The 24725-nt window shown below is 41.1% G+C and overlaps 1 protein-coding gene across 1 annotated transcript in view; it reads left to right on the top strand.

Moving 5' to 3' along the window:
• The window catches only part of LOC114149750 (protein NLRC5-like), a 1536511-nt gene that overhangs the window by 1474498 nt on the left and 37288 nt on the right, over positions 1–24725 (top strand). The window contains exons 25-26 of the mRNA XM_028025804.1: positions 12084–12257; positions 12453–12626. Coding sequence (XP_027881605.1) covers positions 12084–12257; positions 12453–12626 — 348 coding nt within the window. The remainder of the gene's footprint in view (positions 1–12083; positions 12258–12452; positions 12627–24725) is intronic.

Below are 24725 nucleotides of genomic sequence, written 5' to 3'. Positions count from 1 at the left end.
ATTATAGCTACCCTACAGTATGTGCTAAATGTTACTGGATGTTACGCTGTTTAGAGATTAAAATTAGAGTGTATGATTTCCCATTGTCCGTGAATGCATCAGGATGGATGAGAGAGCGAGGGGGCGGGGGAGTGAGAGTGAGGGGTGAGCGGAGGTTTGTGTGAGAGCAGATGGCGAACGACTGGAAAGAGTAAGGCTGCAAGAGAAACAAAGACTGTTTTTTGTTTGTGTTTTTGCGTGGTTACGGCCAACAGTAATGGCGTGCTGCTGTTGTCAATAATTGACAGTTCACTTTTCGTCATTATTGCACGTCTGGCAGAATGCGACTATATGAACGTGAGAGCCGCATGGAACCGGTCAAGGAGCCGCATGCGGCTCTCGAGCCGCGGGTTGGCCATCCCTGTCCTAGTTGCTGATTCATCCTCTCTGAGAAATTCTTGGATGTTGGGTAAAATCGTCAAAGTCATGCCAGACTCCAAAGGGATAATCCGGAATGCAGAAGTCAAGATGAAGACAAGCATTATCCAAAGGCCGATTACAAAGTTGTGTTTATTACAAGGAGAATGAAACAAGAGGTTTTATTGGAAGACTGTTTTTGTAACCAAGTTAAAAATAGTTTTTGTTAAGTTATTTGAATATTTAAGGCTCCAATTTAAGTTGAGTTAGTAATTGATATGTTAATACATAATCAATTAGGGGCTGGAAAATGTAGGACCCATATATACATTTTTGGAACTTATTACAAAATCTTATTTTGTGTTTATGTGAGTTTAATTTTTTACTCTTCCATTTGAAAAGGATAAGCATCTGTAATTGTATTGTGCTTAAGCTTATTACATGGTGCCTTTTGATTGGTTATTGACTAACTAGTTTATAAAAGATGAAAGCACTTGGTCATTGTAGAAGTCTGGCACCTTGAGAGTAACACGGTCCTTTGACTGTCACTTTCTATTTGTTTTGAATCTGTTTTTAATTTTTATTTCAGTTTAAGTTCAGTAAAGACTTAAAGATGACTGTCGGATTCAAGACCTCATTTTTTTTAGAAGAAATGTGTTGCGTACAAAAGAGCTTTAAGGGGCTAGACTAGTGAGAGCTTGCCGCACTTACAATGTTTGTCTGAGAAACAAATCTTTCTGCTCTTTAAACAAGGCTGGACATTATTCAGGAGGATCAATGATCAGGAAAATGTTGGAGGATTGGACCAGTTCTGATGGGAATCCTTTACAACATCAAGTCAATGAGCTGTCTGGTTCTGTTGTGTCTCACAGCTCTTTGTTTTACAATGAACCACATTAAAAATATCTTCAAAAAAAAACTCCAAGGAAAGATTTAAATGAATTTTTTTTAGCAGAATCCATCAGAGTTTCACAGAAGAAGAAGAATCAGAGCCCAGCTGTGTGTTGTTTAAGAGCGACGGTTCCATGGCTCATCCCATTCTATTTAAATCTCCTGAAGCTCCATCATCAGAGAGGTGAGCTGTTTCTAATTGATGTAACTGTGGAAACTGAACCAGTAAGAACTCAGATGTTTCCAGTTATATTTACATAGAAGTTTGATCCACTATCTACAGAAATCAGCTGCTCTGTTCTAATGAAAACGCCTTCATATCTTTATCTATGGGTGTTGACGATGTTCTTCTGCTTCCTGGCTTCATGTCAGCCTAAGAGTGGAACACATTTCCACAACCCACTGGGATATATCTGGTAAAGCCAGTCTGGTCCAACAGGACTTGGTTCCTGTGTGCATCGTGAGAGTAGTTCAGCAGGGAAGGAAAGCTTTATGATGTGGTTGGTGAGATCTACTGGAACTCAACCAAACTGAGCTGATGTGGATCATACAGGTTCTTTGTGGTATCAGCTGGAACATTAAATTTTTACAACTACTTGCATCATTTGGTTCACTGCTCACATCCAGATATCACTTCATGGACCTTTACCTTCTGATTGTCTATGTGTGGACAGATAAAATGTGAGTTCACTGGCTTCCAGGGATCTACAGGATCCATTTAAATATCTTCTCTATGACATCCAGAAGAAGACCCCATATGGAAACACACCCACTTATCTCAGACATCCTCTATGTCCACATCACCTCAGATCTAGTCATCAGAACATGATTTATGTCCCACACTGTCCTGAAGACCTGTGTGGACAGAGCCTTCACTTCCACTGTCCCCAAGCTCTGGGAAACTGTCTCCACAAGCATAAGATTTGCTCCAAGTTCAGCATCAGCCTTTCAAAATTTCTACTGGGTGATTTTGGTGTTACTGGACTTCATCCTTGTAGTTAATCTTCCTCTTTTTAACTTCATTCCATTTTGTTCATATGATGCTCTGTTTTTCTGCTTTAAGAACATTTAATGTGAAACTCTTGGTGATTTAATTTCTAAATACTGCTGGATGAATATTTCATTTCTTCCTAATTGTTCCTGCTTCCTCCACAGAGTGGACCAGCAAAGTTCGGAGGTCCCCAGTGGTCCATCTGCCCTGCAGCATCAAACACAGCTGGACTCCATATTTATGGTCTGTACATGAACAACAACAACTTTGTCTGGGTTCTGTTCACAGTCATCTTCATGATGCACTTTGTAAACCAGAGGACTGTCAGTCTGTCCAACATCCATCTGCTGTTTGGCTCCATGATTTCAGTCTGATGTTTCCTTCAATTATTATTCTATTCCAGATGCTTGAGGACAAGATTGTCACTTTTTTGAAGAATGAGTTGAAGAAAATCCATAAGATTCTGAGTACAGATGACCCAGGATGCTCAGAGAGTCAAAGAGAGGATGATGAGGTATTGGAAGGTGAAGATGAAGAGCAAAGGAGGAGCAGCAGAGAGGCAGTGATGAAGATCACACTGAACTTCCTGCGCAGGATGAAGCAGGAAGAGCTGGCTGACCGTCTGAAGAGCAGTAAGAGGATTTCTACAAAGGTTTAACCTGATGGATGAACCACACATTTACTGAAGTTTGAAGAGATGGAATCACACTTATGCAAAACATCTTCAGAATATGATTTTATTCAGTTCTTGTTTGTACTTTTTGTCTTATTTTAGAACGTCTTGCTGCAGTTTGTCAACATCAACTAAAATCTGGTCTGAAGAAAAAGTTCCAGTCTGTATTTGAGGGGATTGCTAAAGCAGGAAGTCCAACCCTTCTAAACCAGATGTACACAGAGCTCTACATCACAGAGGGAGGGACTGGAGGGGTCAATGATGAACATGAGGTCAGACAGATTGAAACAGCATCCAGGAAACCAAACAGACCAGAAACAACAATCAGACAAGAACACATCTTTAAAGTCCCACCTGGAAGAGATAAACCAATCAGAACAGTGATGACAAGGGGAGTGGCTGGCATTGGGAAAACAGTCTTAACACAGAAGTTCACTCTGGATTGGGCTGAAAACAAAGCCCACCAGAACATCCACTTTATATTTCCATTCACTTTCAGAGAGCTGAATGTGCTGAAAGAGAAAAAGTTCAGCTTGGTGGAACTTGTTCATTATTTCTTTAGTGAAACCAAAGAAATCTGCAGCTTTGAACACTTCCATGTTCTGTTCATTTTTGATGGTTTGGATGAGAGTCGACTTCCACTGGACTTCCACAACAAGGGGATCCTGACTGATGCTACAGAGTCCACCTCAGTGGATGTTCTGGCTGACAAACCTCATCAGGGGGAAACTGCTTCCCTCTGCTCTCCTCTGGATAACCACACGACCTTCAGCAGCCAATCAGATCCCTCCTCAGTGTGTTGACATAGTGACAGAGGTGAGAGGGTTCAATGACCCTCAGAAGGAGGAGTACTTCAGGAAGAGATTCAGTAGATGAGCAGCAGGCCGGCAGGATCATCTCCCACATAAAGACTATCACGAAGCCTCCAGATCAGTGTGCCACATCCCAGTCTTCTGCTGGATCACTGCTACAGTTCTGGAGGATGTGTTGGAGACCAGAGATGGAGGAGAGCTGCCCAGCACCCTGACTGAGATGTATATCCACTTCCTGGTGGTTCAGACCAAAGTGATGAAGGTCAAGTATGATGGAGGAGCTGAAACAGATCCACCCTGGAGTCCACAGAGCAGGAAGATGATTGAGTCTCTGGCAAAACTGGCTTTTGATCAGCTGCAGAAAGGAAACCTGATCTTTTATGAATCAGACCTGACAGAATGTGGCATTGATATCAGAGCAGCCTCAGTGTACTCAGGAGTGTTCACACAGATCTTTAAAGAGGAGAGAGGGGTGTACCAGGACAAGGTGTTCTGCTTTGTCCATCTGAGTGTTCAGGAGCTTTTGGCTGCTCTTCATGTTCATCTGACCTTTATCAACTCTGGTTTTGATGTGATGAAAGAAATGCAAAGATCTAAGAAGTCTTCATTACTTAATAAATCTGACCTAAAATCTCTCCATCAGAGAGCTGTTGACCAGGCCTTACAGAGTCCAAATGGACACCTGGACTTGTTCCTCCGCTTCCTCCTGGGACTTTCACTGCAGACCAATCAGAGACTCCTACAAGGTCTGCTGACACAGACAGGAAGTAGATCACAGACCAGTCACAAAATAGTTAAGTACATCAAGAAGAAGATCAGTGAAAATGTGTCTGCAGAGAAAATCATCAATCTGTTCCACTGTCTGAATGAACTGAATGATCGTTCTCTAGTGGAGGAGATCCAACAGTCTCTGAGTTCAGGAAGTCTCTCCACAGATGAACTGTCTTCTGCTCATTGGTCAGCTCTGGGTTTTATCGTAGTGTCTTCAGGAAAAGATCTGGATGTTTTTGACCTGAAGAAATACTCTGCTTCAGAGGAGGTTCTTTTGAGGCTGCTGTCTGTGGTTAAAGCCTCCAACAAAGCACTGTAAGGACACAAAATGTTAATGCAGTTATTTTTGATAGATGAAAATCTGCTAATTATGAGGTAAATATTCATGTTTCAGTTTGTATATTGGTGCATTGTCTTTTCAAAGTGTCCGACTGGGGGGGATGCGCAAAAAAGAAACAGACTTCCTCCAGCAGCTGAACATGATAACTCCTCCACTTAATGTTACTTGTGGAATTTTACAATTCTCTTTCCAACCTCCTTGTCACCTGTAGTTCTGTTCTTTAAGGCTGGGGGTCCAACTATAGAATGATCCAGTTTACAACTACAAAGTTGGTGTAAAATAAGATCTCTGTCTATTAAAAACATTGTTGATCTGAAAGAACAGAAATTTTGAGGAATTGTTTAGTACTGAAACAGTTCAAAACAAAAGGCATCATAATTATATATAAAATAGTCCCTTAAATCAGTAAAGAGGAACATTGTTGACTGGAAAAATAGACATACATTTTGAAGAATTGTTTAATAGATTTTCCTCTCTGTCTCCTCAGACTGAGTGGCTGTAACCTCTCAGAGAGAAGCTGTGATGCTCTGTCCTCAGTTCTCAGCTCCCAGTCCTCCAGTCTCAGGGAACTGGACCTGAGTAACAACAACCTGCAGGATTCAGGAGTGAAGCTTCTCTCTGCTGGACTGGAGAGTCCAACCTGCAGCCTGGAAACTCTCAGGTGAAATATTCTCAATACCTGTGATTTCTGTCCACTAGGTGCTAGCAGAGCTTGCCAATAGTATTTGACCACCCATTCAAATAATCAGAATCAGGGTTTCCAATATCTTCCATCGCCACAGGTGTATGAACATGAACACCTAGACATGTAGACTGTTTTTACAAACATTTGTGAAAGAATGGGTTCCTCTCAGGGACTCAGTGAATTCCAGAGTGGAACTGTGATAGGATGTGCAACAAGTGGGGTTTTTTTATGTTCTGGGCAACTGAGAACCTATAGATATGTAGAAAATGAATGTTTGGGAAGTATCACAACTTAAACTCAAGGTTCAGCACCAGAGTTTTGTAGAAAAATATTCAGATTTTATTTTGTGGTTTTAAAGGCTCTACATTGAAGGTGATAAGAAGTAAAGGCATACTTTATTTTCTATTACTATTAGCTTCAATAACCCCTCTGCACTCAGCTCACATACGGAGCTGACTGCTAGTGGTAACACTCAGCCTCTCCAGTTTCAAACTCTTCTTATTAAAGTAAAAGTTAGAAAGCTAAATATAATTGATATATTGGCTATCTTCGATAGAAAAAGGAGCCAAGTCTATGAAAGCAATGTAGCCAGTTTTGCTCGTTTTGATTTAATGAAATGAACAAACTGCAGTCTGATTTTGTTAGTGTGTTTCTTCCTATTGAGCAGTGAAAGTAAATAAAAAGTGTTACATGTCTTTTGCTTTAAGTATGTACTTACTGAAGGGTTTTTGTTTGTGTTGCAGAACCACGGCTGCATCTTCTTCTTTTTCTTCTTTTCTATTAAGGCAGATCAAGGTGCATACTGCCACCTCCTGTATATGAGTGTGTACCAACATTACCTTACAACTATCAAATTCTATTTTTTAATTTTGTATTCTGGAGATAAATAATGCTTTCCTTAACCTGCAAATATCCATAACGTTTCCTTCATTTTGCCAATATTCCTTTTATACTCCATTATTGACTTGTCCTTCTAACCATTCTTCTCAATTTTTCCCTTTCAGGTTCATATGTATCAATACGTATTCGACATTTTCTTTCTCCCCACATCCTTCACATTCATCATTGTTTTTCCTCCCTATTAAATATAAAATGACATTTAAATATTTACGACCTACTCTTAATCTGATCATTAATATTTCTTCCCTTCTGTTTCTCTCATTAATATTTCTAATTAATACTGACGTTTGTACTTTATATAGTCTTCTTCCTTTCTTATCTTCATTCCACCTTTTTTGCCATTTTTCCATTTCTTTACTCTTAAGTGATTTCCCATCCCCTTTCACAAAAGGAATTGTAATCATTATTGCCCCCTCTAAAGCCCTTTTTGCTAATTTATCTGCCTTTTCATTGCCTTTTAGACCTTCATGTGCTGGTACCAAACAGAACCATATATCAGTGCCACCCTTGTATAATCTAAATAGACTGTGCTGAATTTCTAATACTAAATTTTTCCTATTATTTCCTTCTCCCTGAATACTTTCTAAAACTGCTTTGGAATCTGTACATCCTACCACTGGTCCACTCTCCTGGTTTTAAATGCATCAACTATAAACCTATCTATAGGAAAAAATCTGCTCCACCAGGCCAGTGAAATGCTCAGAGCAACAAAGACACTTGCAATCCAGCTTTGAGAACATTATTGCAGATCCTTCCTCCCAGAAGTTGTTAGACTTCCTAACCAGAACTGCTCCCAAAAAGCTCATTAATTATGTATATCCTGGCTGTTACATGCAGTCTTTTTAAGTGTCTTTTAAATAGTTTATTTCTGTTTCAATGTACAAATATACACATCTTACATATGATTATAAATTGCCCTAATCAGCTGCACCTTATTTCAAACTGATTATGCTGTTTTTAGTAAATGTACAGCATTATTATTCCTATGTGGTAAATGTGTCCTTACTCTACAGTCTCCTATTATTTATTGTCTTTATTATTTCTTGAATATCTGATTCTTCTATTTAACTTAAACTTGTTGCTGGTAAACCTGAACTCCCTGCTGTGGAAAAATGAAGGATGTTTCTGTTCTGATCTGTTCTATAAGTGACAAATGTTGATTTTTATTACTCATGTACAGGAATTAGAGTGTTATTACTATTTCATATTATTGACAGGTTTATTTATTTACTTTTTTCCTCTTGTGAAAATGACCAGTTCAGACTTTGGGTTCTATCTCAACCTTCTCATATTCTCATCATGTGATGAATTGTGTGTCTGCAGCTTATCAGGCTGTTTGGTCTCAGAGGAAGGCTGTGCTTCTCTGGCCTCAGCTCTGACCTCCAACCCCTCCCATCTGAAAGAGTTGGACCTGAGCTACAATCATCCAGGAGACTCAGGAGTGAAGCTGCTGTCGGCTGGACTGAAGGATCCACACTGGAGACTGGAAGCTCTCAGGTATGGAGGAACTTGCTGCAGGAGCAGAGAAGGTCTGATAGAGGAGGAAGAGGGAGAAATGTCTTTAGTCAGTCTGTTGGGAAACATTTAGTTTGAAGCTGAATATTTAGTTTGATAATTAAGTATCTAATTTACAACCATGGCATTTATATATATATACTGCATATATTATATAGATTGGATAAAATTTTAACCTCATTTTGTCTCTTATGACAAGCTAAATAACTAAAATTATTTCTGTTAATTTTGACTGTGTAACTTTGCAAACAGCTGCCCAATTAAACTGTAGGAATCTTTCACATGGTGCTGAATGAACCCGGGAAACTGACCCATCTACTGGAACCACAATGACATGGTAGTCAGAGCAGCAGGGGGCCAAATATAGCTCCATGTGGAACCAAGAGGTTGGAGAGAGAAAATCAGTTTGAAACTGTTTCCTATCAGAGTTCAGTTTGTTTCTCTGTCTTCACAAACCAGGAGCATCATGGGCTGGGCGGGGCTTCCACTGATGGATCTACGGAGAAAATACAAGAAGTTGATTGGCTGTTAGACTGTTCAGATAAATTACATTAACAGATATTATTGGCATTGAAGAGATATGGCTGAGAGCAATTGTGGATTCTAGAAAAAGTGGAAATGTTTCAGTAACAGGAAGAGAATGAACAACATGTTTAAATAATCATCTATATTCAGAGAAACAAGTAGAGGAATTTATCTAGAATATATATAATATAAAGTCAGAACCTTCTTGAAATTCACTGTTATACAAACCACAAGAGATATTTTAAGCTAAACAGTGTTGTTGCGCAACACCCCCCCCTCCTTTCTCTACTCTCTCACTCTCGTACTTCCTCTTCTGAGAGGGGAGATGTGCTACCAGCTCACCTTCTAACGGGTTAATTGAGTTTCCTAAATCTGCTGGGATTTACCCTGTCCAGAACTGAAGTAAACTCTGTTTAAGCTGGTTTCGAGAAACGATTCGCCTGGTTTCTGACGGCCAACATCCAGGTGTCCCAACCTTCTTCCCCCTGTGAATTAGCCAGACTGATCAGCCTGCAGCCAACTAGTTACACAGAACACACCTGTTAACGGTCGCTCGTTCTCTATTTTACAACTTGCATTTGTTATTGAACCAGGTAGGTTTTAGTGACTCAGGCGAGTCCCAAGGATGATGTTGTACATATGGGCTACCAGCAACCTAAAAACATTTTCCACTTTTTCCTCTCCAGAATCAAACATCATAGCTATTTTACAACCATCAAAGAACTTTAAGGTGACTCATTAACTGAATGTCCACAACATCTTTTAGATTTTCTTTATGTTAAATATTTTATTAGTAAGGCATTTTTGCAAGGGTCAGTACAGCTTAATTCAGTAGTAGAAATAATCAAATAAGTAAAATCAATCATCTAGTCTATCTTTCCCTACTGCTGACACTGAGAACTAAAAAAGGAAACCTTAGAGAGAGACGGACGGAGTTTGGCGTTTCGAACCCCAGACCTGGCCTGATGATGAAGAAGGTGCTGCAGCAGGAGGAGGAAGTTGATCGGCGAAGGCAGGGATCTCTGTAGGTCTGATGAGCTTCTTCTCCGCATGGATGGTGAGGTCACACAGGACTTGCAGCTGGCAGGAAGGAAGGCACCAGTTCTTCTTCTTTGCCTTTGTCTTCATCTTTGTCTTTGGAGTCTGAACTCAGCTGATGAGAGAAGTGCGATTCGAAGCCACAGGTTGTGGGCCTGACGGATTGGTCCCCATGAGCAGGACAGTCTTCGGCTCCGTGGCCCCGGCTCTTCTTCAGCTGCAGAGTTCTTTGTCCATCTCGATCTTGGCTCGAAGCTGCCTGGAGGATCCAACGAAAGGTTCCTCTTTTGCACCCACCTTTTAAAGGGTTTATCCACCCTTTTGGTGCGTTTGCATTGGCTAGCACTGTTGCTGTGCTTGTTTCATTGGCTGTCTGCGTGGACAGATGATCTCATATCCATCACTGTCTTAAGAGACCTCATGTCATGATGTCTGTGCTAATGTCTCAGGGTTGCTCAACCTCCTGTGTCCCTTGCCTGCACGACCTTTTCTCTGAAACATTTAAGTTGTTCAACAACCTGTTTCCAAATAAGGCGTTGATCATCTCTGCTCTCCTGCTAGTTCCCCTTTTTCCTTTAACCTTTCACCTTTCACCTACCATCTACCTCCAACATATCAGTGATGTTTAATTACAGTTACACCTTTTACACCATTTCAAGTTCAATGTCAAAATCACATTTATATCACATTTATTTTCTTTAGCTTCTCTGATTTAGCATTCATTTATAATTTTATAACCATAACTTATTAATTATTCTTATTATAATCTTAATGTGAGTTATTACAGATGTTTTCTAAAGTGAAACCAAGAATAATACATGATTCTAATTATTTGATACCAAAGTTACAGTTACTTGTTTTTCTTGTAAGTGTTCCCACAAATGTAAGTGTAAGTATTATTACAAGTAAACCAATATTAATATAAGTATTTTACTTTGAATCTTATCAAATTACTCAAAATGTTTAGATTTCATTCTTTAAAATAAGGAATAGTCTCAGCTATTTTTATAAATCTGCAGGCTGGAAACTTCCTCTTTTTCCAGGAAACCTGCTTTTCCTGTTTCATGACTCTCTCTGTCTGACTATGATTTCTTATGATTAGATAGAAAAAAGTAGAATTAAAGCAAAGTTTGCATGAGACAAAAACAACACACCCAACCAGATTTATTTTATTGACACTTAAGTCTACTGTTGGGCCTTGATGTCACTTGAGTGATTCATTTTAAAGATAACTTTATTTATTATTACTGTTAAACTAAAATCTCCAGCATGGGGAAGTGGGATGAGCTCGGATTTTCTTGACAACAGTCATTACTATCTAAATTAACACTGTGAAGAATTTGAATTAATATGAGTCACAACAAGATTTTATTTCCTTTTGGGATCAATAAACTGGTTTTTAATTTGAATTTAAGTATAGCAGTAGAAAGAATAATAAATCATTTGTAATTAAAGAAGAGATAACTATTATGGACGTTAGATTAGAATCAGAATGAGCCCCACAGCGGCCTGAATCCGATGGCCAACTGCTGCCTTATTTGTTCGTTCTCTCACTCTTTTATTTTACCAAGACTGCCAGAACCACTTTGTGTCCAGACTTGGGTTTAATAAAACCTCTTTGTTAGAAACATAATCTGGTCTGGACTTTGTATTTTGTGAGTTCTGTGTGATGACATGAGGATCGTAACATATTGGTGGCCCATCCTATTCCAACAAAATGTTTAAAACATATTTGGAGGGCCGTTCAATGTTGTGATATTTATGAATGCAATTTTAATTGTGGTGACTTTAAAATTGAAAAGTGTTTTTTCCATATGTTTAGTAACCTTTAGTGTTTAGTCTTGTTCCAGCTCCCTAGGGGAATCCCAAGGCATTTCCAGGCCACCCAAGAGACATAGTCCCTCCAGCGTGTCCTGAGTCTTCCCTGGGGCCTTCTCCTGGTGGGATATGCCACCAGGAGAAGTGGCATATCCCAAGCACCAAGCTTCCCTGGTGAAGCTTCACCTCACCAGGGAAGCTTCCAGAAAGCATCCTGACCAGATGTCCCGAGCCACCTCAACTGGCTCCTCTTGATGTGAAGGAGCAGCGGCTCTACTCTGAGCCCCTCCCTGATGACCGAGCTTCTCACCCTATCACTAAGGGAGACCCCAGACACCCTACGGAGAAAACCATTTCAGCTGCTTGTATCCGCAACCTTGTTCTTTTATTCATGACCCAAAGCTCATGACCATAAATGAAGGTGATGCTGTTCTTCAGCCCAGCCTTGATTCTCAGGCTTCATTGGACTCTTTCTGTTAAAACTGACATGGGATTAATTTAGTTCATAGAGGAATTTAATATTTCTCTTGCCAGCCTCCTTGTTGCCTTTAATTCAGTCCTTCATGGCTGGAGGCCCATCTATAGACTGAACCAGTCCACAACTAAAGGCAACATAATTATATATAAAACAGTCCCTTAAATCAGTAAAGATGAACATTGTTGACTGAAAAAAAGACATACATTTTGAAGAATTGTTTAATAACAGATTTTTCTCCCTGTCTCCTCAGACTTAGTGTCTGTAACCTCTCAGACAGAAGCTGTGAAGCTCTGTCCTCAGTTCTCAGCTCCCAGTCCTCCAGTCTCAGAGAACTGGACCTGAGTAACAACAACCTGCAGGATTCAGGAGTGAAGCTTCTCTCTGCTGGACTGAAGAGTCCAAACTGCAACCTGGAAACTCTCAGGTAACTCTGGGCACTTGACAAATTGCTGCATCTTAGGTGCAAAAAGAAGCACAATTACAGATCCCAGCAGTTGCTTGGCTTTCTTATTTATTCCACATGTTACAAATCTGTCCGCCCGCCCGTGACCATTTCTGACCTTGGGTTCTACATCAATGTTCTCATATTCTCATCATGTGATGAATTGTGTGTCTGCAGATTATCAGGCTGTTTGGTCTCAGAGGAAGGCTGTGCTTCTCTGGCCTCAGCTCTGACCTCCAACCCCTCCCATCTGAAAGAGTTGGACCTGAGCTACAATCATCCAGGAGACTCAGGAGTGAAACTGCTGTGGGCTGGACTGAAGGATCCAGACTGGAGACTGGAAGCTCTCAGGTATGGAGGAACCTGCTGCAGGAGCAGAGAAGGTCTGATAGAGGAGGAAGAGGGAGAAATGTCTTTAGTCAGTCTGCTGGGAAACATTTACTTTGAAGCTGAATGTTTAATTTGATAATTAAATATTTAGACGCCTCATCTGGAGGCAGAGATCATTACCCAGTTTTCTGGAATATTCTCCAGACTAAGAACGGCTCACAAGGAAAATTAAACAGTGGGATGGGTTTAATAGTTTAATAGGGACTTTGACTAAATTAATAAAAGATAAGTTCAGTTAGATTTCCATGACGATCTTCTGATGGCAGAAAGGACTTTAAAACAATATTTGATGGAGCTCCAGACCAATCAGCCCCAAGAAGCAAAGATGAGAAGAAAAGTAACTTCATGTTGGTCAGATGGATGTTTAAAAGTTATGGGAGAGAAAAACTAAAGAACTTTAGATTTTTTTCAAACCTCACAACCTTCAGGATTTAACAAAATATAAAATACATAAAAAGTGAAGAAAACTATTCATGAGGCAAAGAAAGAAAGAGAGAAGTTGAACAGTTTCATCCATTTAGAAGTTTGATCTCCACCAGGGGGCGACATCTGGAAACTGATCAGATGAATGAAAGGAGTCAGGAGAGAATGGAAATCCCTTGTTTTCCGGAGAAAATGCCAAACTTTATTGAACAATACCAAAAGCTTTCCCAAATATTGAAAACCTAAACACATTAGTCTTTTTTTGGATCTGTTTAAAAGGTCTTATTATTGTTTTTTAATTTCTACCAGTCAACAGAGCACAATTCTACTTTTTCAACATCATTCACTGATCCACTACATGTTACAGTATCTGTACTTTCTACTTCACTACATTTTTATAAAGCAGTACATCCAAGTTGCATTGCACTTTTTTAATTTGTTCATTAGTTTGAAAGTAATCAATGATTCTGGTGCCGCCTTTGCCTCCCTGCAGTAACATTGATTACTGCGGTCGGGGCGCATGGAGCGCAGCGTCTCCTGCCATGAATGTCCCAGTAACGTTAAACTCCTCCACATCCTGGTTACTGAATTAATGTGAATAATCTTCATCTCCAATTAACATTTGCAGTCATATTCAATAAATTAGAATATGGTTCCCATGAGGCTCGTTTGACAGGTTTAAAACAATTTAAGCAAATATTAAACATATTTGTCATTAGACCCACATTTCTGCATCAAGGTTTTTTTATTGGTTTGTAATCTGATCATAAATATCATATTTTCATGAGCTGTAAACAACAAATCATCATGATTTATAAATAAAAGCTTCAAGTTTGTGGGAAATTAATCTGTATGATGTGTTTAACTTGTGAGCCGAGTTACTGAAATACTTTTCATAAATATTCTAATTTACTGAAAATGACTGTAGTTAAGGACTGTTAGAGAGACGCAGGTCATCCTGATATTCTGATGCATAGAATCACAAATCTAAATCTAAACTGTCACAGAGAGTAAACACAATAAAACATCATTTATCTGCAGCATTAAATGGCTCATTACTGATGTATTCAAATTAAATATGATTGGTACACTTAATGATATTGTATTAGCCATTAGGTAAAACATTCAGCAAGTACTTTTACTTTTAATACATTAAGTATTTTTAAAAGCCAGTACTTTCTTACTTTTACTCAAGTAAAAATGTTAATGTGGTTCTTTTACTAGAGAACATTTGTGTCTGTTTATTTGTACTTTTACTTCAGTACATTGTTTGAGTTCTTTCTCCACCTCTGGAGGAGGAACTCTTTGTTGAATGTGATGCAGCTTCTCCTTTTTAATGTTTGTATTTCTGGATATTACAGTGAGGCCACAGCAGGTTTTCAGCAGCAGGGCTGTTTAGTGTTTCATTCCTTCATCTGTGTGTGGGAGTGTGGATGGAACAGGTATCCAGGTGTTGTATCAGAGTTTAGATTGATTGTATTTTAATGCTGATTATTAAATCAGGTTGAGCTTCCAGAAATGTTTCCTTAGTTTCCTGATGTCCTTTTAGGCTTCAGTGAGTTTCTTCAGGTTGTTACTGAGGGATTTACTTTCTCCTCTCTGTTGGAGCTTTTCCTGTGTTTGGAGAAATGAGTTGTGCTGCAGCAGCACCAACTGTCCTTCCTACATCCACTGCAGTTTGCAATCCAAATGTTGGACTGTTTCCTGTCTCAGTGGAGGACAATGTGTGTCTGAGAGACATGTAATGTCCATGTTTGCTGCTGAAAGAGACTGATGGTCTGACCCCCCTCCTCCTTTCAGGGTGGAGCCTGCTGGAGGCCGATTCTTGACACCAGGTTCATGGAGAATGAGGAAGTGTAAGTGTGTTTCTCATCTGATTCATGAAAACAAAGCAGCTCACATTCAACCATCTTCAAACTGTCACATCACTCATTCAGGAGTCATCATCAAAGTGTCAATAAATGATCAATAACTGCAGCTGGATTGTGTTTGTTCTCTCCATCAGATTCCTGTCAACTCACCATCGACACAAACACAGTGAGCAGAATACTGAAACTGTCTGAAGACAACAGGAAGGTGACACATTTGGAGGAGCTTCAGTCATATCCTGATCATCCAGACAGATTTGATATCTGATCATCAGCTGCTGTGTAGAACTGGTCTGACTGGTCGCTGTTACTGGGAGGTTGAAGTGGAAAGGAACAAGTTTATATATCAGTGAGTTACAGAAGAATCGGGAGGAAAGGAATCAGTAGAGACTGCGTGCTTGGAGGGAATGATCATTCGTGGAGTCTGAGATGCTCTGATGTTGGTTACTGTGTCTGGCACAATAACAGACAAACTCTTCTCTCCTCCTCCTCTGTCTCTAACAGAGTAGCAGTATATGTGGACTGTCCTGTTGGCATTCTGTCCTTCTACAGAGTTTCCTCTGACTCACTGATCCTCCTCCACACCTTCAACACCACATTCACTGAACCTCTGATTCCTGGATTCTGGCTCAGTTCTGGTTCCTCAGTGTTTCTGTGCTGAGTTGAGTCTAAAGAGTCTAAAGATTTTCCTCCTGTCAGAGAAACTCTCTCACTGTTGAACAGATAGTTCAGTCTCTACAATCTATTTCTTGGTGAAACAATTCTGATTGAATCCTTGGAAAATTTTTCTTCTTCCTGTCCCATAAAGATGGAAGCTGAAATTATTCCAAGATTATTCCAGGATTATTTCAGGATCCACATGTTTTTCTGTTTATTTCCAAATCCCTTGTTTTCCAGAAGAAATGAAGAATTGCAGTGAATGATGAGGAGAAAATAGAATTGTGCTCTGTTGACTGATGTTCAGAGAAACAACATCTGAATATCAAGATGTTCTTTCTCTTATTTTTTCCTTTCATTTATCAGATTTCTTTGAAATGTTGATCAGTTTTTCTCAATCACTGAACAATTTCTGTTTCTGTTGGCTACTATTTTTCTTAACACGTCAGATTTGAATATTAAATCTTCCTTTTTTATATTTGCTGCAGTTTTTCTTCATGTGTTTTAGGAAATAAAAACATTTTTCTTCAGCATTTGGTTCATTTGCTGCTCATTCTGTTTTTTTCCTGTTCAAATTTAAATATTTACTTTAAAAAGTTTTTTTTTCTCCTCCTTGGGCTGCCACCTTATCGTGGTGGAGGGGTTTGAGTTCCCCAATGATCCTAGGAGCTATGCTGTCTGGGGTTTCATGCCCCTGTTAGGGTCACCCAAGGCAGACAGGTCCTTGGTGAGGGACCAGACAAAGCGCAGCCCGAAGACCCCAATGATGAGTAAAAACATTGGACTTGGCGTTCCGTCGCCCGGACGCGGGTCACCGGGGCCCCACTCTGCAGCCAGGCCTGGAGGGGGGGCACGATGGCGAGCGCCAGGTGGCCGGGCTTTTACCCATGGAGCCCGGCCGGGCTCAGCCCGAAGAGGAAACATGTGTCCCCCCTCCCATGGGCCCACCACCCGTGAGAGGGGCCACAGAGGTCGGGTGCATTGTGTGATGGGTGGCAGCAGAGGGAGGGGAACCTGGCGGTCCGATCCTCGGTTGCAGAAGCTGGCTCTTGGGACGTGGAATGTCACCTCTCTGGTGGGGAAGGAGCCGGAGCTAGTGTGTGAGGTCGAGAGGTTCCGGCTAGAAATAGTCGGTCTCACCTCGATGCATGGCTCTGGTTCTGGAACCAGCCTCCTTGAGAGGGGCTGGACATACTTCCACTCTGGAGTTGCCCCAGGTGAGAGGCATTGGGCAGGAGTGGGCATACTTGTTGCTCCCCATCTCGGCGCCTGTACGTTGGGGTTTACTCCGGTGAACGAGAGAGTAGCCTCCCTCCGCCTACGGGTGGGGGGACGGGTCCTGACTGTAGTTTGTGCTTACGGGCCGAACGACAGTTCAGATTACCCACCCTTTTTGGAGTCCTTAGAGGGGGTACTGGAGAGTGCTCCTCCTGGGGACTCCCTTGTTCTGCTGGGGCACTTCAACGCTCACGTGGGCAATGACAGTGAGACCTGGAGGGGCGTGGTTGGGAGGAACGGCCCCCCCGATCTGAACTCGAGCGGTGTTCTGTTGTTGGACTTCTGTGCTCGTCATGGATTGTCCATAACGAACACCATGTTCAGGCATAAGGGTGTCCATATGTGAACTTGGCACCAGGACACCCTAGGCCGCAGTTCGATGATCGACTTTGTCATCGTTTCATCGGATCTGCGGCCGTATGTCTTGGACACTCGGGTGAAGAGAGGTGCGGAGCTGTCCACTGACCACTACCTGGTGGTGAGTTGGCTCCGGTGGTGGGGGAGGATGCCGGTCAGGCCTGGCAGGCCCAAAAGTGTTGTGAGGGTCTGCTGGGAACGTCTGGTGGAATCCCCTGCCAGACGGTGCTTTAACTCTCATCTCCGGCAAAACTTCGAACACGTCCCGGAGGAGGTGGGGGACATGGAGTCTGAGTGGACCGTGTTCCTTGCCTCCATTGTCGAGGCGGCCGATCGGAGCTGTGGCCACAAGGTTGTCAGTGCCTGTCGTGGCGGCAACCCTCGAACCCGTTGGTGGACACCTTCGGTGAGGGATGCCATCAGGCAGAAGAAGGAGTCCTACCGGGCCTTTTTGGACTGTGGGACTCCGGAAGCAGCTGATGGGTACCGGCAGGCGACACGGCATGTGGCTCGGGTGGTTGCTGAGGCAAAAACTCGGGCGTGGGAGGAGTTTGGAGAGGCCATGGAGAAAGACTTCCGTACGGCTTCGAGGCGATTCTGGTCCACCATCCGGCGTCTCAGGGGGGGGAAGCAGTACGGCACCAACACTGTTTATAGTGGGGATGGTGTGCTGCTGGTGGTTAAAAAGCTCCTCGGTGGCAAGGCTCCGGGGGTGGATGAGATCTGCCCGGAGTTCCTTAAGGCTCTGGATGTTGTAGGGTTGTGTTGGCTGACGTGACTCTGCAATATTGCATGGACATCGGGGGCAGTTCTCCTGGATTGGCAGACTGCGGTGGTGGTCCCCCTGTTCAAAAAGGGGGACCGGAGGGTGTGCTCCAATTATAGGGGGGTCACACTCTTCAGCCTCCCTGGCAAGGTCTATTCAGGGGTCCTGGAAAGGAGGGTCCATCGGATAGTCGAACCTCGGATTCAGGAAGAGTAGTGTGGTTTTCATCCTGGTCGTGGAACACTGGACCAGCTCTACACCCTCAGGCACGGGTCCTGGAGGGTGCACGGGAGTTCACCCAACCAGTGTACATGTGTTTTGTGGACTTGGAGAAGGCGTTCGACCGTGTCCCTCGGGGAGCCCTGTGGGGGGTTCTCCGGGAGTATGGAGTACCGGGCCCTTTGATACGGGCTGTCAGGTCCCTGTGTGACCGGTGTCAGAGCCTGGTCCGCATTGCCGGCAGTAAGTCGGGCTCGTTTCCGGTGAGAGTTGGACTCCGCCAGGGCTGCCCTTTGTCACCGATTCTGTTCATCACTTTCATGGACAGAATATCTAGGTGCAGCCAAGGTGTTGAGGGGATCCGATTTGGTGGCCTTAGGATCTCATCTCTGCTTTTTGCAGACGATGTGGTCCTTTTGGTTTCATCGGGTCGTGATCTGCAGCTCTCGCTGGAGTGGTTCGCAGCCGAGTGTGAAGCGGCCAGGATAGGGATCAGTGCCTCCAAATCCGAGGCCATGGTCTTGAGCCGGAAAAGGATAGAGTGCCTTCTCTGGGTCATGGGGGGTGTCCTGCCCCAAGTGGAGGAGTTCAAGTATCTCGGGATCTTGTTCACGAATGGGGGAAGAAGGGAGCGGGAGATCGACCGGCCTGATTGGCGCAGCGTCTGCCGTCAAGCGGCAAACTTCCTGATGGTGACCTCTCCTCCGTCCCTCACCTTGTCTGGCCGGTTTTAATCCTCACTGCAGTGTTAGACTGGAGCTCATCTCTCAGATTAACCAGATTAACACTGAGCTGCAACAGGAACCAAACGTCTCTCCTCCAACTTATTTCACTGAATAGTAACAAGGTTGGATAAAAACATTGAGCTGAGCTTCTCATTCCTTAAAGAGTCATGAAGAAAGACTCACCCTGGAACTGCAGAAAAGAAGTTAGAAAGTTTAAAATTATATACCTTTTGTATTTAAGATGGAAAAAATATAATCAAAAACACTGGGTCATTTAAATACAGGTTTGTCTAAGCAAATTAGTTTCCACCAGTTAATTGGGGTTTACTCATTATTCTACAAGCTTGAATGTTTCACTGCAGCTTCGTTTTGTTCCTGTTGCCTCCAAGCTGAACTTTGATCCCCATGAATGTTTCCGCTCATGCAGAACTTGAGCAGAGACATTTCTGACCTTTATACCGAGTACGAGAGCCAAGAGGTTGAGGACCGGCTCCTGGTGTCGCCGTCTCACGATCTGATGTCTCTGACCAAACACTCCACCCTCAACATCAACATTTAAAAAATCCCACAGGAATGTAGTTTTCCTACTTTCCCACTTGAAACATTCTAGTCTAAATATCATCGATATAAAAATCTGGGCTGAAATATTGATGTAATTTTGTTGTTACAGCATGAAGTTAGCAATATTAATACATTTAATATATTTATTTAATCTAAATCTTAGTCAAAGAGCTAAATAGTATCATGATGTAGTTTCCCAATTTCATGTGTTTTCTATAAAATCGCACAAAAATCTTTAATTTGCTCACTGAAGGTATAGATAAGTGTCTGTAGTGTAAATGTTTCAGAATCCCAACAAGAAAATGTAGATTTTCCCATCTGAAAATAGGTAAAGTGTTGTAGAAATAAGAAAACTGACAGTCTATCTGCTCAGGAGGATTGTTGTGCCTCCTGTCGGAACAGTGATGCTACATGTTAGATTTTTAAATATCTTATTCTCATATATACTCATTATTACCTTTTAAGGACTGGGAGATCTTTGTTTGCCCTGGGATGTGTGTTTCTTCTGTTTCTGCAGGAAAGCGTGCCAAATTAGAAGTGTGCTAAATTAGAATCAGACTGCCTGGAACCAGAGTGACAACTGGCTTGATGGAGTAAATGTTAAGAGTTGTTAGCCTTGGGTGATGGGAACTGCATGTAAGAAATCAACATTAATCTTCTTTGTATTAGAATCGATTTGTGATTGACTGTGTTTGGCAGCTGGGTTTCTGTTTGCCCCTCCTCCCTTAGATAACAGCTGTCAATCTTGTAACCTAGGGACCGCCCTAATTTAAATTAAAGGTACTGTGGAAGGAGTGTGCTTCAGAGTGTGTGTTTTGGAAGACTGAGATGGAGAAGACTTCCTGGCTCAGCTCTCCACTCTTCTGAGTGTAAAAACTTTGAATCGTCTTTCTCCTTCTTTCCAGTGTGTGAGAATGTCCAAGTGAATAAACATGACAGTACAAATCTTCACTCTCCACTTCGACCACTCGCTAGTAGACCAGCAATTGTTCTTTGGGTGGAGAACCTTTCAGAAACATTTAAACTAGCTGTTGAACTGGACGATGTTCTCTTTGGGGTCAGAGGTTGTAGCACTTGATAAATGGTAGAGTGACGTTTTACTACTGACTTTGTTGTTTTGGATTTGGAGGTTTGATCTAAATTACAGAGAGGTTATTTTATTTTATTTTTTCATTTTCATTTTTCATTTTTAACCTTAGTTGGTGAGATTTGACAAAATCCAATATTAAGTGGTCAAAAGGTTTGTCAGACAGAGAATGTGCAAAGGATTGAACCATCTTAACATCAGCAAGTGTGAAAGAAGGGGCAGTTTACTGCCTGAGGTCTCTGGGCAGCTAGCTTAGCAGCAGCATCAGCTCTTGCATCACCATTGGCAACCGAGTCATCAGAAGCATCAGAAACCAGCCATCTGCTAAGTAATATGTTTAATTTCAATGGTTTGTGTCGTATGAGCTCAGCAATGTGGGCCTCACTTCCACACAGAGTCTTCAAATCTAATTTGAAGTTTGAATGTAGGTTGATTTATGTTTTTATCCTTGTCTAATACTGTAAAGTTGTCTCATAAATCAACTATTAAAGCATCCCATGATGCATTTCGTCAAAAGGTTCTTTGCACATTCAAAACAAGCTTTGTTCAGATACTTCCTCCTTGCACTGTTAGAATTAACAGAGCAAAATATAATTTTGGTTGTCAAAGTATCAAAAATAAAAATTACCATCCTGAAGACAAACTAAAATCTCAGATCATCTCCTGCAATTTTCCTTTAGAAACTTAAGTTCCTTATTCAAACTATAACTAAGTTTAGTTTAGTAAACAATTTTTATCAAACACAAAACACACAAACATTCAACATGAAACAGACAGTCAGAATTTGGCATCAGTTAAATTTTCATCACAGTCAATAATTTCCAGTCAGTCCTCATTTTGTCTATTTTATCAAATTGTAATTATCAAATTTACTGAAGCTTCAAGATTCTCTAATTTTCCTCCTTTTAACATATTTTAATGTTTGAATTGAACTCCAATCTACAGGATCCTGTTTTAAGTTATGTGTTCATAGTTTAGGATCACAGCAACAAATTGATCAAGTTTCTGCTGAAGCTTCACTAATTTTAGGTTTTGTTATAACAAATATTTCCAGGAAAACAAAAAGTCTTTTTAACCTCTTAGTTGAAATGTATCACAGCTTTATTTTATAAGAATTTCCTTCTATTCAATTTCAATGCAACAAATATTATATGGTATACCAAAATGTTATAAACACTGCAGTATTAATGATCTCTAATTCTTAACCCTGAAAGATGTTTTATTTATTCCCATACTAATATGTAACTACAGCTTAGATCTTCAAAAAGGAGAACAAAATAAATCTCAACCATCTGAACGTCAATTTTGTTAGTTCATTGCAGAACTAAAGTGATTGCAGTTTCCCTCCACAGTTTCTCAATCTATGGTTCATGGACCCTTAAAGGATCATTAGTGTTGGTCCTTCTGTTCAGGACTTAGAATTAACAGGAACAATTGAAAGAGTTTATTTATTGAACATAAAAATTCTATTGAACTCATTCTTTTCTCGCTAAAGAATTTCTAAATATGAACGGGGTTAATAAACCAGCAGTCTTCTTTGCACTGTGTGTGTGTGTGTGTGCGTGTAACTTATCTTAAAGCTCTTCTTTCTCTTCTCTCTCTCCCTCCTGCTGTCGGCGTCGCTGCAGTGAAATCCTCCCCGTCTCTCTCCTCCGGCTCCCTGTCAGTCCAACTGGTTCTGGTCTTGGATCTCTGGCTGGTCCAGATCGTCCCTCAGTCAATGTCCATGTTGTCCACAGGTGAAACAAGCATCACCAGTTCAGAGTGGTGTCTTCTCCTCTCACAGCTTTGAATCATGTTTATCTTTTCTTTCTCTACACTGATACTGGACAGCAGACCAGTGGAGGTTGTTAAAGCATCTATGCACCACAAATTTGGAACAAACTTCCAGAAAACTGTAAAACAGCTGAAACACTGACTTCTTTTAAATCTCAACTAAAAACCCACCTGTTTAGAGTTGTATTTGAAATGTAATCAATTACAAATTTATTGATGTAACTTGGCTTAATGATTGATTCTATATTGCATTGTGATTCTGTGTTTGTAATGATGTAAAGCACTTTGAAATGCCTTGCTGCTGAAATGTGCTATACAAATCAAATTTGATTGATGATTGATTGATAAAGCTCAGTCACACACAGTTTCAGTCCAAATGTCCAACAGGAGACCTGACAGTCGTCCCCTGAATGGAAATGTTTCATCAGTTCTCTGGTGTTAAAAAAATTAGGATCAACAGACACTTCAGTGGCTGGAGGTGATGAAGGTTTTCTTCATCTTCCTGATCTTCTTGATCCACTGGATCTACTGGATCACTTTCAGTGATCCAGTAGATCACTGAAAGTGATGGTATGAGAGGGACATCATCTGGTCCATGGGAGCACAGGGTTGAGGAGTTGAGGTCAGAGGTCAGATGCACCTCAGTGAGGCTCAGACAGAGGGAAGAAGAAGCAATAGAAATCAATTAGGGTTTGTTTTGTTGTTTTTCTAGATGGAGGCCTCTAATTTTTCAACTAAAGATTTATATTCAGAAAAAGAAGCATTTCCATTTGTTTAGCATTTTTCTCTTTCTCTTCATCCAACCTTCCAAACTTTCCTCGTGTTTCTCAAGATCAACTAGACTCTTTGTTTGATTTCTTTGCCTCAGTTCACTTCCTCTGCTTCTAATCCTCTTTCTCTTCCTCTCTAAACAATCAGCTTCAATGAACCAATTTTATCTCAATATTTCATTATTATATAGTGAAACAATTCACCCTGAGGAAGAGAAAAGACCCTGGAACCACTCAGACCTGAGTCTGAGTGGTCTGACCCCACTCAGGGTCTGAGTGGGGGTCTTAGGGTCTGAGTGGAATTCAGTAGAACCACCAAGGTGGTTCTACTGAATTCCACCTATTTAGTAGAACCACCTATTCTAGTTCTACTGAATAGGTGGTATTTCCTCTTTAGACTGCAAACGTCTTCACAGAATCCAACAAATCAACTTTGTGGTCACTCTGCCTCTTAAGAGGGTCTTTAGGATTTTCTAAAGGTTTGATTCCCTGAATTTAAAAACCAAAACTCTAGTGAATACCTGCCTAATTCTCCTATAAGGACTTTCACTAGGACTCATCTTAGAACAATGTGTGGTTTTAGCTGCAGTACTGTGGTGATGTTAAGGACTACAGTTTAGTTTGTTTAATTTTATGCTCATATTCTGACTGTATTCATAGTCCGACCAGTTACTGCAGCTGGAATCAACCAGCTGTTCTTCTCTCTGGGTTCATTTCTCCTTATGAATCCATCATAAAACATTTTCATCAGAACTTCTCTCCTTCCTCATGAAGACTTTATCAACCTGCTTCTTATTTTACAGCAAACCTTCTGCTTCTCTGAAACTACAAACCAGGTGAGCTGTCACATAATCAGGTGTTAATCATTTATAGCACCTTGACTTTGAACTCGTGGTTTATGTCAGGTAAAAGTCCACTTATGTTTTGTCTCTGTACAGGTGTGGCATTAGTCTGGTTCTACTGTAGTTCTGTTGGGTCTCAGTCAGATGTTCTTCTTCAACTCTTTGGATCATTTAAAAAAACTGTAAGTCTGTTTCTACTTGAAGTTTTCTACAGAAACTTTTCTACTTGTTTCTGTTTTCTGATTTTTGGTGAAAATGTTCACTTCTAAATTCAGTTCAAAGATTTTTCTCTGTGGTGTTCGAAAGCTAATCTACAGGATTATTAAATATTTGATAAGGTGGAAGAAAAAAAACATGATGAATAGCTGATGGTTCTGTTCTTTAAACAAACTGCTTCATGATTTTATATCCAGGAATCAAACTCCAGCTGAGACTGGACAGCAAGAAAATGTCAAACACAACACTTTCTTGCTGCTTCGTTTCAAAATGAAATCTTATCCTTAAAATGTCTTTGATTCAGTCAGATTATTAAATAGTTACCATTTGAAGGAGAGGAAAATCCACCTGTAGAGATTAATTATTAACTAATTAAAATACTTCTTGTTGTTCAGGTTGAATCAGTGAATGTAAATGTTGCTCCATGTCTCCATCTGGTGGACTGATAGTAGAAGTGCAGCAGCTGATGGCAGCTTCCTCTGCCTCTCTGCTGTCTGACTGCATTCACCTGACAC

This window comes from Xiphophorus couchianus, chromosome 8, assembly GCF_001444195.1.
Source record: "Xiphophorus couchianus chromosome 8, X_couchianus-1.0, whole genome shotgun sequence".
Taxonomy (NCBI): domain Eukaryota; kingdom Metazoa; phylum Chordata; class Actinopteri; order Cyprinodontiformes; family Poeciliidae; genus Xiphophorus; species Xiphophorus couchianus.
This window is presented reverse-complemented; position numbering and strand designations above follow the sequence as displayed.